We start from the raw sequence: 14,995 nt of genomic DNA, 5'->3' as shown, positions 1-14,995 counted from the left end.
CGGAGGGACTATTTGTCACTCCTGCTTTATAGAGGAAGGAATGGAAGGTCTGAGTAGTGCAGTGGTCTGCCCAAGGTCACCTCTCGGTTAGTGGCAGCGCCAAGATTAGGGCGCAGGGCAGTTAGCTGTTAGGGTCCACAAGAGTGCCTTCCCCAGAGCCCATGCCTGGGAAAGAGTTCTCATCTTTGTGTTGTGTTGTGTTGTGTATTAATTGATTTTCTTATTGTGGTAAAATGGATATAACATAAGATTTACCATCTGAACCACTTTTACTACACCCAACATGGGGCTTGAACTCACAACCCCAAGGTCAAGAGTCGCATACTCTACCAACTGAGCCAGCCAGACACCTCATCCTTAAAAAAATTGTGTTTCTCTCTATCTAGGATCAGATCTGGGACTCTTTATACGTAGTTGTCATGTCCCTTTAGTCTCTCAATTTGGACAATTCTTCTGCCTCTCTTTGTTTTCCAGTTTTGACATTTTTGAAGGCAGTTATTCTATAGCCCGTCTCAGTTCAGCTTTGTGCGATGCTTCCTTGTGCATTTTTAGCAGGAATATCACAGAAGTGCTGCTGGGTCCTTCTCAGTACATGGCATCAGGAGGCACCAGTGTTGATTTGTCCTTTGATTGGTAACGTTAACTTTGATCATTTGGTTAAGGTGATGTCTGCCAAGAATCTGTACTGGAGAGTTAACTACTTTTCCCTTTGTAATTAATAAGTGTCACAGAGAGCTACCTAGAGACCATGTAAATATCCTGCTCTTCATCAAATGTATATCTGCTAGTGTTTGCATCCAGGGTGGTCCCTGCCTAAGATACTACTGCTGTGGTTGCAAAATGGACTGTTGTCAACACTAACCAGCCACCCTAACAAACAAGCCACCCAAATCAGATGTGTCTGTGCCAAATGGCAGTAACTGCCTTCTCTGTCTCTCTGTGGCCCACAGCCAGTCCCACGGAACCGAGGTCCTCGCCGTCCCCACCCCCTAGCCCCACGGAGCCGGAGAGGAGCTCCCAGGAGCCCTTGAGCCTGGCACTGGAGGGCAGCAAGGAGAACCAGCAACCAGAGGGACGCTCCAGCTCCTCGCTGGGGGGGAAGGTGTACTCGGGCGGCCAGGCCACGGGGGGCATCCAGGAGATTGTGGCCATGTCCCCTGAGCTGGACACATACTCCATCACCAAGAGAGTCAAAGAGGTCCTCACAGACAACAACCTAGGTACAGCGTGGTGGGAATTAAGGATGCTGCTTCTTGCCTTGATTGGCTCTTATTTGCCTTACGCAAAATGTCCACACTGAGATCCTGGGGCCCAGGGTCCAGCCTGCAGGTGCCTGTCAGCCCAGGTGCACCCAGGACTCCAACCTGGGTCAGGTCCCTAGAGTAGGACAAAAGGGAGGTCGGTGCATGTGACCTGATATCCTCGTCCCAGAGTGACAGGGATGCTCTAGCACAGCCCTGACCCAGTGCCGAGCCCCTTGCCCTCTGGGGATACAAGGGAGAAACTGTTCTAGAACTCTTTCACTCTTTGGATCACAAACTCCCGAGTCTCCAAGGCAAGTCATGTTCCTCTCTCAGAGTGGTGCACATGGACCCCAAATTTTTCACTGCAATTTCTATCATAAAAATAAGATATCTTCATTATTTTAAAATACCAAACAGTACCAAAAAAAAAAGCTAAAAAGTAAATAAAATTCCCCCAACTTCCCAGTCACCCTCCACAGTTTTTATATCTTTGATACTTTCTGAAAACCTACAAGAATGCATGTATACCTGATTTCATTTTTTTGTCCTATAACTCGCTTTTTAGAAGTGAGCACCGTTTTGTGGACACGCGTCCACATTAGCGTTATCAGACCACCTGCCGTCTTGTTCCCTGTTGCAAACTGTTTGAGGCCAGGGATGTTCCACGTTTTATCCAATTGATGGGCATCTTGGTGATTTCCAGTATCCCGCTGCCTTCAAAACAACATCCCTGTGCATCTTTATGCCTTTGAGCAGGTGCAGCTGGCGGATAGATCCCAGGCAGTGGAGTTGCTGGATCAGAGAATAGGCACATGGAAGTTCTGATAGAATCTGTCAAATTGCTCTCTAACGAGGTGATACTAATTTGTCCCCATGAAGTTTTCAGATGTGTTCAGGGAAGCTCCTAGGAAGGAAGAAAACCTAAATTAGGAAAGCATTCTTGTTGGTAGCTGTCAGGTCCCCTAACCCCATCCCCCTATTTTGCAGAAAGGTCCCCTCCAGATTCACCGGGTGTGGGTTCCCCAGTGCGTGTGGTCCTTCCTTCTGAATCAGTGGAGACATCCCCGGGTTCTCCTCTTTTTCTTGTCTCCCTTGGGAGCACTCTGCCAGCCTGGGGGTAACAGGTTGCCCTCCCCTGTCCCTAGGGCAGCGGCTGTTTGGGGAGAGCATCCTGGGGCTGACGCAGGGCTCTGTGTCCGACCTGCTGTCCCGGCCCAAGCCTTGGCACAAGCTCAGCCTGAAGGGGCGGGAGCCCTTTGTGCGCATGCAGCTGTGGCTCAGTGACCCCCACAACGTGGAGAAGCTGAGGGACATGAAGAAGCTGGAGAAGAAAGGTGAGCACTGGGTATTCTGGGTGTGACCTGAGCTTTTCCCTTTGGAGCCATCCCTAGTTGTACAACAAATAAACCCAGGGCCCATGGATGCCATCTCAGCCTGGTGCGGGCTGCAAAAAAAAAAAAAAAAAAAAAAAAAAAAAGGCAATCCCCCAGAATATAATTGAAAGCAATTAAAATTTACCCAGAATTGACACAACAAGGCACAAAATTGGCCCAGCAAACAGGAGCCCTCCCTCATGGGTGTGGAGAAGGAGATGCAGATTCTTACATTATATTTCTGAAAACATGAGCTGGCATTGAGCACCTACTGTGTGCCCACACAGTCTCATGCTGTGATGAAGGGATTCTGAAAAACCTAAGGTTGGGAGATGAGATATAGGAAACTGAAAAGTTGTCACCCAGGGCACCAAAGCAGCTCTGGTGAGGCCCCGGGGCCAAGCCAGGCTGTGAGGGGCACATGTGCTGTTGGCATCGGTCAACTCTGCCATTGACAACTTGGCCTGCCACTTCCTGGCTGTGTGATGTTGGGCAAGTTAATTCCTCTCTCTGTGCCTCATTCTCCTTCCTGAAAAATATAAAAGTCTCAGGGCATGGCTGTGAGGATTAAGTTACGTCCTCCATTCTGAAGTAGGCATCGTTTTTTCCCCCACGTTTTGACAATCCAAGGCCGTGATGCATCGTGCAGTTACGGGGATAGTTTAAATTAATGTCCTTCCCTGGCCCCCAAGACTGTAGTGAAATTCGGGGACCCTCCTGTCAACCAAGAGAACGCTGAATAGCACGGTTGTTGAGCACTTCCTATCTGGGAGGGCTCTGCTAAGCCCTCTGCATACTTAACACCTGGGTGCCAATGACCAAACCTGAGAGGCAGGTGTGAGCAGACCGGCCTCTCGGCAGAGGGACCGGAAGGAAGTGGAAGCAGAGCAAGGAGGGAGACAAGGATGAGAGTGGCAGCGGCCCCCACCCCCACCCCCCGTGCCTGCTGCCCCCGGGGCGGCCCCCTCAGTGCTTCCTCCCCTCCACCCGCCCCAGCCTACCTCAAGCGCAGGTACGGCCTCATTAGCACCGGCTCCGACAGCGAGTCCCCAGCCACCCGCTCCGAGTGCCCCAGCCCCTGCCTGCAGCCCCAGGACCTGAGCCTCCTGCAGATCAAGAAGCCGCGAGTGGTGCTGGCGCCCGAGGAGAAGGAGGCGCTGAGGAAGGCCTACCAGCTGGAGCCCTACCCCTCCCAGCAGACCATCGAGCTCCTCTCCTTCCAGCTCAACCTCAAGACCAACACCGTCATCAACTGGTTCCACAACTACAGGTCGGGCGCTGGGGCGCGCCCGGGAGGGTGGCTCCGGCCGGGCTGGGGGAGCGCGGCTTGGCCTCTGACGGGCGGGGGGGCCGGGATCCAGGCAGACCTGGGTGTGAATCGCAGCCCCGCCATTCCCAGCTGTGAGGACCTGAGCACGTCACTTCACGTCCCTGAGCCTCAGTCCCGTGACCTATAAAGTGGGAACCATAGTGGCATCTGCTTCCTAGAGTTGTCCTGAGGAGTCAGTGGGCTACCATATTTACATACAATACTGGCCACATGGTATGGGGCAGGTGATGACATGGTTGTCACTGCCTTAATTATTCATCCAGGTTGCTCTGTGTCTGCCGCTGTGAAGGGACAGAGTGGTGTTTGGAGCACAGAGCTGGGAGCCCTAACTGCCCACTGAGACTCATGCTGGGGCGCTGATTTGGGGCTCTTGGCCTCTCCCCCTCCCCCCAGCAAGGCCAGAGAAACCCTCGGGTGGCCCCTTAGCCTCCACCCTCCTGGAGGAGTGAGTGACTCCTATTTCCGGGCTGCCCCCCACTCTGCACTCTCTAGTCTTGGGGGTCCCTGGCCGGCAGTGCTGGCTGGGCTTCCTGGAGCTCAACCCCGGGGCTGGCGGGGGGCATTGACTGCGTCCAGCAGTCCCTGAGAGGCTGCAGTAGGGGGAGCGTCCAGGGAGAGCCCTGCGGAGAAGGCCTGGTGGGATTCGGGGGACCGTCTTTGAGCCCCCTCTCCCCACCAAGCTTCCGGAATGTCTCTGGTGTCCACGTTGTGCAAGACAGGAGAGCCACCAATGTATTCCAGGGGCGGAGAGAAGGCCTCCTGCTCCCCAAGGAAGAGGAGGAGGGAGGAGCCTGGAAAGTGGAACATTTGAAATCTCGCTCCGCAGCCCGGGCACAGGCATCCCACAGACCTGAGTTCAGTCCCTCCTTGGCTGTGTGTTCGGGGGCAAGTCACTGTATTGCTCTGAGTCCCCTCTGTTTTACACATAAGGAACCTAATGCCTACCCCACAGTGCTGACTCAAGGATCAAATGAGAAAACTTTATGTTGTTAAGTCTTACTGCTTATGATCTGGTTCACACTTGGGGCCTTCCAAACAGCAAATGACATAGGTCCTTAAATCTTTATATCCCCCTTCCCTTCCTGAGGGATATGGGGATGTCCTCTCCCTCTTGTTCCCACGGGAACTGAGCACTCCACTTTAATCTAGCATTCACTCAACAAACAGTTGGCTATGTAGGCACAGTGGTCCAGGATCTGGAGATACAAGGGTTCAGAGCCATCATCCCTGGCCTTCTAGAGCCTCAAATTATGAACCAGATAGTGTTACTACAATTTAATTGCTATAAAACAGGAAGGAATATGGGGCTGAGGAAAAAGAAAATTCTGTCCAGGGAAGACTTTTCAGAAGAGGTGGCATTTGAGCTGAGTTTTGAAGGATGACAAGGAATTTGCACCAAGAAGCAGAGAGAATTACACTCCCCCAAAGAAACTGCTCTCAGAGAGTTATAGAGGAAGATATTGTTTCATTTGGTGAATTTTATTGAGCACCTACTCTGTACCAGGCACTGAAGGAAACAAGACAGAGTCCTTATCCTTAGCCTCTCTTACAGACCAGCAGGGAAGGTCACTATTAAATGAGCACTCATGTTAATGTATCATTACAAACTGCGGTGCACTCTGGGAAAGGTGAACAACAGGATGTTTTGAGAAGAAATTATCGGAGAGACCCTGCTATTTAAGAGTCAGGAATTTATTTTTTTTTAACTAGTTTATACTATGGTATGAATGACTATTAGCCTCACACTTATATTTGATCTACAGTTTAGAAGTTCTAACGATGGAACTCCAGGCATAGAGCCATTCTGCCCCCCCACCTTTCTGGTCCCACCTCAGTGGAAACCACTAGGGCTCTCCCTGGTCCCTCATTCCTTCTAGAGGAGCCTGACGGTGAAGGTGGGGTGCCTTGAAAGCTGAGCAAGGCCACCATTGTGGAGAGACTGGGGATTGAACCAGATGACCCCTAGGATCAGGATCCTGGGATGGGACTCCATCCCCAACCTGAGCAGGGAGCCAGGGAGGCAGGAGAAGGTAGCCGGATAACGGGGTTCCTGGCCCAACTGCGTGCACGTGAGCGTGGCGGTCCTTGCGCCTCTCTGAGCCTGGTCTCCTGTATCTATAGGAACGAGACTAGTATCTCTCTCATAAGGTTATTATGAAAAATAAATGAAATAATCTGCAAAAAGTGCTTGGCCTGGTGCCTGATACGTGATAAGCACCCATTATTATGATGTTTATAATTGCAGTTTAAGTCATTAGCATTATATATCAGTAATATGTACTTTATGTAAGTGGGCAGAGGGCCACCGCAGTAAAGGTGCGGAGGCAGCCCTTTTGCTCTATGACCTTGGACAAGCCATTTGACCTCTTTAAACCTCATTTGCTGCCAGGAAAATGATTACTGGGGTAGTCCCAATCCGGACTCTTCCTGTTTCACACGTGTAAGGCTAAGTTGCCCGCTGACAGCAGGGAAGCGGTTGAAGTGAGGAGAGAATGAGTGGGTTCCAGACTGGAGTTGGGCTACCCAGGTTCTGGTCCTAGCTCTGCCCATGTGTCCCGTGGTGATCCTAACAAGTCACTCTCCACACCTCATTTTCCCCTTCTGGGCTGATGTCTAAGAGCCCCTCCAGGAAAGAAGCAGAGAGTTGGTGCCAAAATCTGGATCTGGTTTTGGCTTCAAGAAAGACTCTAGACCAGTGCTGTCCAAAAGAAATATAATGCAAGCCACATGCGATTTAACATTTTCTAGGAAAGAAAAAGAAACACATGAATTTAATTGTAACTTCTTTAGCCTAATATAACTATTTCAATGTGCAGTAAACATAAAAACATAATTAATGAGACCTTTTACCTTTTTTGTATGAAGCCTTCAAAATCCAGGTGCATTTTTAACCCTTAGAGCACATCTCCGTTCGGACTAGCCACACTTCAAGTGCTCAAGAGCCACATGGGGCCAGTGGCTACTGTACTGGACAGCGCAGGTCTAGATCATGAGCTTTGGAATCCAGCACTCCTGAGTTCAAGCCCTGGCTCTGCTACTTACTGGCTGTGTGGCCGAGAGCAAGTCACTCAACCCCTCTGAGGCTTGTTTCCTCCTCCATGAAGAAGGGCTAATAATAGCACTCACGAGCAGTTGTTGACCGGTTGCTAAGATGCTGCCTGTGAAGAAGCTTAGTGCCTAGTGAGCCCCTTGGGAAGTGGGTGGGGACAAAATGCCACTTGTCTGGGTAAAACCTAGGGTTAGCCAGGTCCCCTGTCCAGCACCTCGCTCACCGCCATCTCTGCCCCAGGTCCCGGATGCGCCGGGAGATGTTGGTGGAGGGGACCCAAGACGAAACAGACCTCGACCCCAGTGGGGGTCCTGGCGTCCTGCCACCAGGCCACTCCCATCCAGACCCTACCCCACAGAGCCCTGACTCTGAGGCTGAGGACCAGAAGCCTACTGTGAAGGAACTGGAGCTTCAGGAAGGCTCCGAGGAGCACATCCCACCCCCGGCCACCCAGGACAAGGCCCAGGTGAGGATTAAGCAGGAACAGACTGAGGAGGATGCAGAGGAAGAGGCAGACAACGAGCCCCAGGACTCAGGGGAGCCAGACAAAGGCCAAGGTTCTCCCAAAGAGGCGCATCCTGACCCTCCGGCTAACGACAGACTCCCTAAAGTGGCCCCAGGGCTCCTCCTTCCAGGCGGGACCACTCCAGACTGCCCCTCACTGCAGCCCCCCCAGGAGAGCGAGGGCGGGGAGAGGCTACACCCGGACCCTCTAAGTTTTAAGTCCGCCTCTGAGTCCTCGCGCTGCAGCCTGGAGGTGTCGCTGAACTCACCCTCGGCTGCCTCCTCCCCAGGCCTCATGATGTCTGTGTCACCTGTCCCCTCCTCCTCAGCCCCCATCTCCCCATCCCCACCCGGCGCCCCTCCCGCCAAAGTGCCGAGTGCCAGCCCCACTGCCGACACGGCTGGGGCCCTGCACCCCAGCGCCAAGGTGAACCCCAACTTGCAGCGGCGACACGAGAAGATGGCCAACCTGAACAGCATCATCTACCGGCTGGAGAGGGCTGCCAATCGGGAGGAGGCCCTGGAGTGGGAGTTCTGAAGGCAGGCACAGGAGGGCAGGGGGCACGGCCAGGGGCCGGCCTTCCCTCTCTCACTCGCCCTGCCAGGCAGGGTGGGGGAAGGAAGGGAGGAGCTCAACCATCAAAATGTGGACAGCAGTGTTATGCAGTTTACGTTTTTTGTTGTAATCCTAGTTCTAGGACGTTGTGAGGGGGCGGGTGGGGGGCGTGCCACTGCACCCGCTGCCCCGCCGAGCGCCCTCTTCTCCATCGTGGCCTCTCTGCAGGAGGCACAGGCGATGTGGCACCATGTTCTCACCTGGAAACTCCAAACTCTTTTAGAAAAATAAATATTTATAGACCTCTTTTAGATATTTTAATAAAGGATCCTTTGGAATTTATTCCCAGCCAATGCTGTTTTGATATTACAGAGAGTTATAAAATCAGGATGCTGTCACAACTGTTGCGAAGTATACACCAAGGTTGTGTCGTTTTTTTGCCACTAGATGAGATTAAAAGAAGACAATTGTTCAAAGCCATCACAAAACACTATAAGACTGACCAAAATTTAGAAAACCCGTGAACTACGGCTTTTTCCCACGTCTGTCTGTGAGACACCGCACATGCTACTGCCCTTCCAGAAACCGTACTGCGAAGAGAAAGTCCAAAAGACTCTAAATGAAAACCTCAATGCCGTTGAGGATGTGTTTCATTCTGGTGGTCTGTTTTGCAACCTTGATAACGCAGAATGTCCCGAGCCGTTGTAAATGTTGTAGCGATGTGGGCTGTGGCCGGCCGTCCTACCCGAGATGCAACATGGTACAAAACAAAGTACTTCCACTCCCTCTAGTCAGAAGCCCGCGGACCACGGAGGTCGGACACCCAGCCTGTCCACCTGTAGACAAGATCGTTTGGAGAGCCGGGCGTGGGGTCAGGTGATTGGAGGGCAGCATCTAGCCAGAGTGACCCCATTCCCCAGCCCGAATCGTGGCCACAGCACAGGAAGTTCCCCCACCGGCTTTCCGGGCCGGACCGTGGCCACCATCTCCTCCTCCCTGTGCTGTAAGAAAACGATAGCGTTGGTCGTCCCACGGGCACCCAGCACCGGAAGCAGATTCATCTAACTAGACACCCCAGCTCTCCTTCTTGCCGTCTTCTCTCTCAAGCTGACCCAGCTGCTGTTTCTGGAAGGCGTCTGCAACTCCCAAGTCCAGAACAAAACGAGAAGGTGGAGTTCATGGCACGACCCCAGCCTCTAGTCTACCCTCCTGCTTCCCAGCGCACAACCTTTTGGGGAGCAGAGACTCAGTCCCCCAACTCAGAGAAGCCCTTCCTCCGGCACCTTCGCCGTCAGGGTCTCTGGCAGGAGGGTTCCCAGTGTAGATGGAACAGCCACCATCTCGGTTTTGACTCTCTCTCACTCCTCGTTTTCTTTCTTTTCCTTTTTCAAACTGTGGGAAGGCTGAATTGGCGACCCCCCAGCTGACTCCAGAATGACGAGGACAAGGTGGCTGTAATCAGTACAAATCCAATGCGGGGGGTGAGGGGGGAGGTGACTGTTGGGTTTCGAGGATGCCGCAAGCATTTAGAAACCAGGCCAGTAAAGCCCAGTGATCCGAAGGGGATAACTGAGGGCTGTTCCAGGAATCTCAACTCTCGTGCACCCAGCCCAGGCTGCAGTCTCCACACCAGTCCAAGAAGAACAGCGCAAACCCTGCAGTAAAACGTCCTTTTCCATACACCCAGGCTATGCATTGAAGAGTTTTCCACTGTATACATTTTTATCCAGATGAAGGTATTTTTATATTTTGACAATAGGAAACAGTGACCAATTTTCAGAGCAATCAAATCTGGAACAAATGAAACCTCTCCTTTTAGCCACCACCGCCCTGTCACAAGACAACCGTGAGGGAACGCACCACTTTCTACTGTTGAAACCCAATCGACATTGAAATCCAGGCTCCCCCCAGACGACAGATCTTAGAGGACTCAATCTGGCTTTTGTGTGACGGGATTTGATTAAGCACTTAGTATAGTCTTTTGAACACAGAAATCCTGTTGTACTTAAAGCTAGCAGACCCATGAACAACTTTGTCAGGTTCACGTCCTGTAACGGTAAAAGCAAAACAAAAACCCACAAAACCGTTTCTATGAGAGATTGATGAACTTTGTTTAAAATTTTAAAAAGAACACGTTCTGTAACGCGTCGCTCAATACAGAATTGTATAATAATGTCTGGGTGTCCTGCTTGCTTTGTTCTGGAGCTGGGGGTGCAAACTGGGGGTCTGATCTGGCCCTCAGAGGCATTTTGCAAAGCGGTATTTTTTAAAACTGACTTTTTAGTTAGTTTCCCACCATTAAAATATGGGGGCATGTCACACAAAAATCGCAGGTACCGTCTTCTTGTGAAAACTGTAGTTATCTGGCCACACTTGACCGAAGTTCCAATGTGACAGCAGCTGGCTGAGGAGCAGAGCCCCGCTTTAGACAGGACATTGGCCTGTGGTGCGCTTCGGTCCTCACCTGTGCCACCTGCCCGGATCCTATCGACATCTCTGTTGGTGGCTGTGCTATGGGCCCCAGCAAAGGAAAATGGAAGGATTGGAATCCATTTTCTCAGTGCAGCAGGGTGGAATCCAGCTAGACTCTGGAGCTGAGATCATGCTCTGCCCCCAAGTCGGTGGCCACGAGGTCATGGTCCTAAGGCCAACCAGTTTACAAGCTGCACCCCCTCAGTGGAGTGAGTAACAGGCACCCCCCGCTTCCTGATAGGAAAGTGCCAAGAGGGGCTTCCTAGTAACCAACACAGCACTGCCCCTTTCCAAGCTGTGTAACTAGGGCCTCGGTTTCCCCATCTATGAAATAGGAGCATCGCAGCAGCCGGCACAGAGGCGATTATGAAGAATAATCATGCTTGTAAAATATGTAAGCCTGTGTGGATGTAAGGGCTCTGTATCGCTTACTCTTATCATGAGCAGGGAGAGGTTCAGTTCTTTCAACCCATGATGGTGAATCTGGGCATCAGGATGCAGGAGCTTTGTTTCTTGACCAGTAGCTCCAAGAGAGTCTCTGACGTGACATTACTCACCCGTGAGCCAAGGCCACATGGTGTCCCAAGACAGACCTTGGCTTTGTCTGGAAACCTTCTGTATGTCCTTCAAGTGGGAAGGAAATTATTAACTGGTTAGGATAACGAATTGCTCCAAACCCAGCAAGGTGGCCCCCCAGATGCCCAAGCACCCCGTCAAGGCAGGAAGGGCAGCATCAGGTAAGGCCATGGCCCCTTTCCATGGATGTCCCAAGCTAGCCATTAAGAGTGACATTTCAGGCGGGCCTGGTCTTTGCTCAGAGTTGGAGAGGAGAAGGATGAGAGTCAAGAGCTCGGCGTGAGAGGTCAGACCTCCTCATTCCAACCCTGGCTCTACCTGTTGGAGCTGTAGGACCTTAGGAAGATGTCTAACCCGCTCTGTGCCTTGGCGTCCAAGCTGGGCAGTGGAAGTGATAGTGATGGCACCTTCCCTGTAAGGTGGTTGTAAGGATTCAAATTAATCAAAGCCAAGGGCTGACCCTATGGACCCTTGGTTCACAGCTCTGGAAAAACAGAAGTCAGAAATCCCTAGGATGTGGCCCCATGGTGTGGTGGGGGTGGGAGAGGAGAAGCCACATCTGACACACTAGCCACCTAAGGACCCACGGAAGCAGAGGCCCCCAGCCTCTGGGGACTAAAGCTCCATGCTGGACCATCATCTTCTGTGTCCACATTGTCTGCAGCCGCTTCCCATCTGGAGTGGGAAATGCAGTAAAAACACAGAAATGTGGAATTCTGAAGTAAAGAGTGTGGGCAAGTGGGAAGTGGAGAGACCAGAAAGGACTGAGAAGTCAGGAAAGGCTTTGGAGGAGGGTGGTGGTAGGTTTAGATCAGGGGATAGGGAAGGGCTGAGTTAGGGGCAATTTGGTGACCATGCATCTGGGTAATAAGTATTTATTGAGTGCCTACCGTGTGCTCAGTGATTCAATGGCAGAAACATGGGTAACCATGAAGAGCATGAGTAGTGGGGTCCAGAAAGGCTTCCTGGAAGAGAGGACACCTCAGGTGACACCTGAAATGCTGTAGGGGTTAGAGGAGAAGCAGGGACAAGAACATGGGGAAATCGGTCCAAAGGAGGCTGGAATTTGAAGTTGGGGTGGAAGGAGGAAAAGGGATTGAGGGTCCGGTCCTCAAGTCCCTTAGGGCATGGTGGGAAATACGCCTTTCTCTTGAGGGCACCGGGAGCCATGGATGGTGTGAGGCAAGGGGTGAGACTCGCAGACTTAGGAGGTTTGGAGGTTCCGTCTGCCTGGGGAGGCGACAAGCCCTTGGGCCTCTGTGGTCATTTGCTTCCCACCCCTGCCTTCCTTTTGCTCCTCGTTCCTGCATTGGGCCGGCAGCCGCACCTCCCATCACCTCACCCGGCTGACTGACCCATGACTGCTAGGGTAGCTATTCTAGAGATGGTTCTAAAGGCCAAGCTCTCCATAGCTAAAGGCACAGGGTATGTGTTGCCCTAGAAAGTGGGCTGCCTTGGCAGGCACCCTGGAGGCTGAAGTCACCCCTGCAAACCCAAGAGCAGTAGGGACGCGACAGGGAACACCACCTTCAGTGACCTTAGCCAAGGTGACTGCTCACTCCAGGTCAGTTTCCCCATTTGCCACAACCAAGGGATGAGACCGTTGGTTTTATGACCTTCTCCAGCCCCCCAGGGTGGAGTTGTTAAAAGCACTGGCTTTGAACTCAGCCTGGCCTAGATTTGACTCTCCACTATCGGGTAATCTAGGGTCCTTCAGTGAGAGTCCGGCTCCTTATCTGTAAAAGGCACGAGGTCGTAAGAGTATCTACTTGTGTTGTTGTCTATTACCATATAGTAATAATGCCAAAACTTAGTGGCTTAAAACAGTAAACATTTATCTCGCTCTCTGTGGGCCAGGAATTTGGGAGTGGCCTCACTGGGTGGTTCTGGCTCCTGGGTCCCTCTGGAGGTCACCATTAAGCTGTCAGCCGGGGCTGCAGTCATCTGAAGGCTGCTCCAGGACTAGAAAAATCTGCTCCCAAGATGGCGTGCTCCCATGACATGCAGGCTGGCACTGGCCGTCCCCGGAGGGCTTCAGTTCCTCTGTCAGGGCTGCTCAAGTGTCCCCCCAACATGGCAGCCAAGAGGGAGCAAGGCAGAGGCCACAGTGTCTTCTGTGGCCTAGATCTGCAAGCCCCACAAGGGCCAGCCTGCCGTGACTCAGTGTGAGCAGGGACAACACAAAGGCGTGGATGCCAGGAGGCAAGGACCACCCAAGGCTCATCATGGGGACTGGCTACCACACTGCCTTAGAAGTGTCTTTGAGGGGCATCTGGGTGGCTCAGTTGGTTAAGCATCCAACTTCAGCTTGGGTCATGATCTCGTGGTTCACAAGTTCAAGCCCTGCATCAGGCTATATGCTCACAGCTCAGAACCTGGGGCCTGCTTCAGATTCTGTGTCTCCCTCTCTCTCTGTTTCTCCTCTGCTCATGCTCTGTCTCTCTCAAAAATAAAAACAAAAAATTTTTTAAAGAAGATTAAATGAACATTTCCTCAGCTATGCCCCTAAAATCTCTGTTTCCTACTGAAAATGCAGCTTCCTAGACCCTGCCACAACCTACTGACCCATAATTCCAGGAGCCAGGGCCCAGGAATCTGCATTTTAAGAACTACCCCCCCCCCCCCCGCCAGGTGACTAGGCCATCATAGGCGTCAGTAAATAGGAGGCAGTTCTAATGATTTCATTTTGTTGGCCCCACCGGTGTGCCAGGCTCCAGGAACAATGCTGGTGAACCAGAAGAACAGGCATACAGAGCTGGTGTTCACTGGGTGTCTTGGAATAGTCTGGAACACTTGGGTTGAGAGGGATCTTGATCCACTTACAGATGTGCAAACGGTTTATTGGAAAGATCCCTGTGAGCTCAGCCAGGCTTTGGGTCACTGCACGGTCTTCCCTAAGGCCGCCTCACACCTAATCTGTTCCTCCAGCTCGCAGTTCCCAGGACCCTGCCCGGCTCAGCTAGTGTCTGAGGACCAGTTCCTGACCAGGCACCCACAGGGAGCGGAGATTCAGGGGAGGCGGTGATTGGCATCTCAGGGCCAAGCCCTGGGGGGCACGCCAGCCACAGACCTGGTCCCCGCTGTCAAGGAGCCACGGCCTGGAAGGCCTGGGTGCACTGCCCTGGGCGCTTGACCTCACGACCGGAGAAACCGAGACACCGTTACAACAGTCCCCTTGGACAATGAAGGGAGTACAGTGGTGGCGGCCACGGCCCCCGAGGGCTTCCAGAGCCGCCGCGGCCCCAGGTGTGGTGGACGGAGCCCAGGCTCTGACCCTCTGTCAGGAGTGGGCGACCGTTCGAAGCCCTGAGTTAAAAGCAGTTCATGGGCCCACCTTTTAACAAGTCTTCATCAGAAAACACAGATTTGGAGCTGGACTTAAGCAATTTATCTTTTTCCTTAATTTTTATTTTTTATTATTTTAGAGAGAGACAAAGTGTGTGTGTGTGTGTGTGTGTGTGTGTGAGAGAGAGAGAGAGAGAGAGAGAACAGGGGAGAGGGACAGAGGGAGAGAGAGAGAGAATGAATCTTAAGCAGGCTCTAGGCTCAGCGCAGAGCTGTGCTTGGGCCTCGATCTCACAATCGAGAGATCATGACCTGAGCACCCGGGCGCCCCAGTTTATCATTTTACTGCTGCTGACGAGTTTCAACTTAGATGTCAAGATTTTATAAATTTCAGTATTTGTTCACTCAGGAGAGCGGTGGAAGGCTTCCAGGGAAAGGGTGTCTAGGGAACACCACTCCTGCACTAACCTCCATCCCACTGTGCTGACAATAGCCCTACACTGGGGTCACCCAGAGCCACACTCCTTAGAGGGGACAGCGACAGTCACTCAAGCTTACCTGTTAGGAAGCCTCTGGCTGCAGATAACAAAAAAGTTCCCCTCAAAA

At 52.2% G+C, this 14,995-nt stretch overlaps 1 protein-coding gene across 3 annotated transcripts in view; it reads left to right on the top strand.

Moving 5' to 3' along the window:
• CUX2 (cut like homeobox 2) overlaps window positions 1-10,231 on the top strand; it is a 273,824-nt gene extending 263,593 nt beyond the window's left edge. For all 3 annotated transcript variants that reach the window (XM_029922230.1, XM_029922231.1, XM_029922229.1), the window contains 4 exons: window positions 951-1,220; window positions 2,390-2,578; window positions 3,614-3,887; window positions 7,237-10,231. In XM_029922230.1, the coding sequence (XP_029778090.1) occupies window positions 951-1,220; window positions 2,390-2,578; window positions 3,614-3,887; window positions 7,237-8,038 (1,535 nt within the window). In that variant the 3' untranslated portion in view covers window positions 8,039-10,231. The remainder of the gene's footprint in view (window positions 1-950; window positions 1,221-2,389; window positions 2,579-3,613; window positions 3,888-7,236) is intronic.
• Window positions 10,232-14,995: the final 4,764 nt, after the last annotated feature.

This window comes from Suricata suricatta, chromosome 14 (assembly GCF_006229205.1).
Source record: "Suricata suricatta isolate VVHF042 chromosome 14, meerkat_22Aug2017_6uvM2_HiC, whole genome shotgun sequence".
NCBI classification, from domain to species: Eukaryota; Metazoa; Chordata; class Mammalia; order Carnivora; family Herpestidae; genus Suricata; species Suricata suricatta.
Note: the sequence above shows the minus strand (reverse complement) of the source record. Positions and strands in the feature narration are given on the sequence as shown.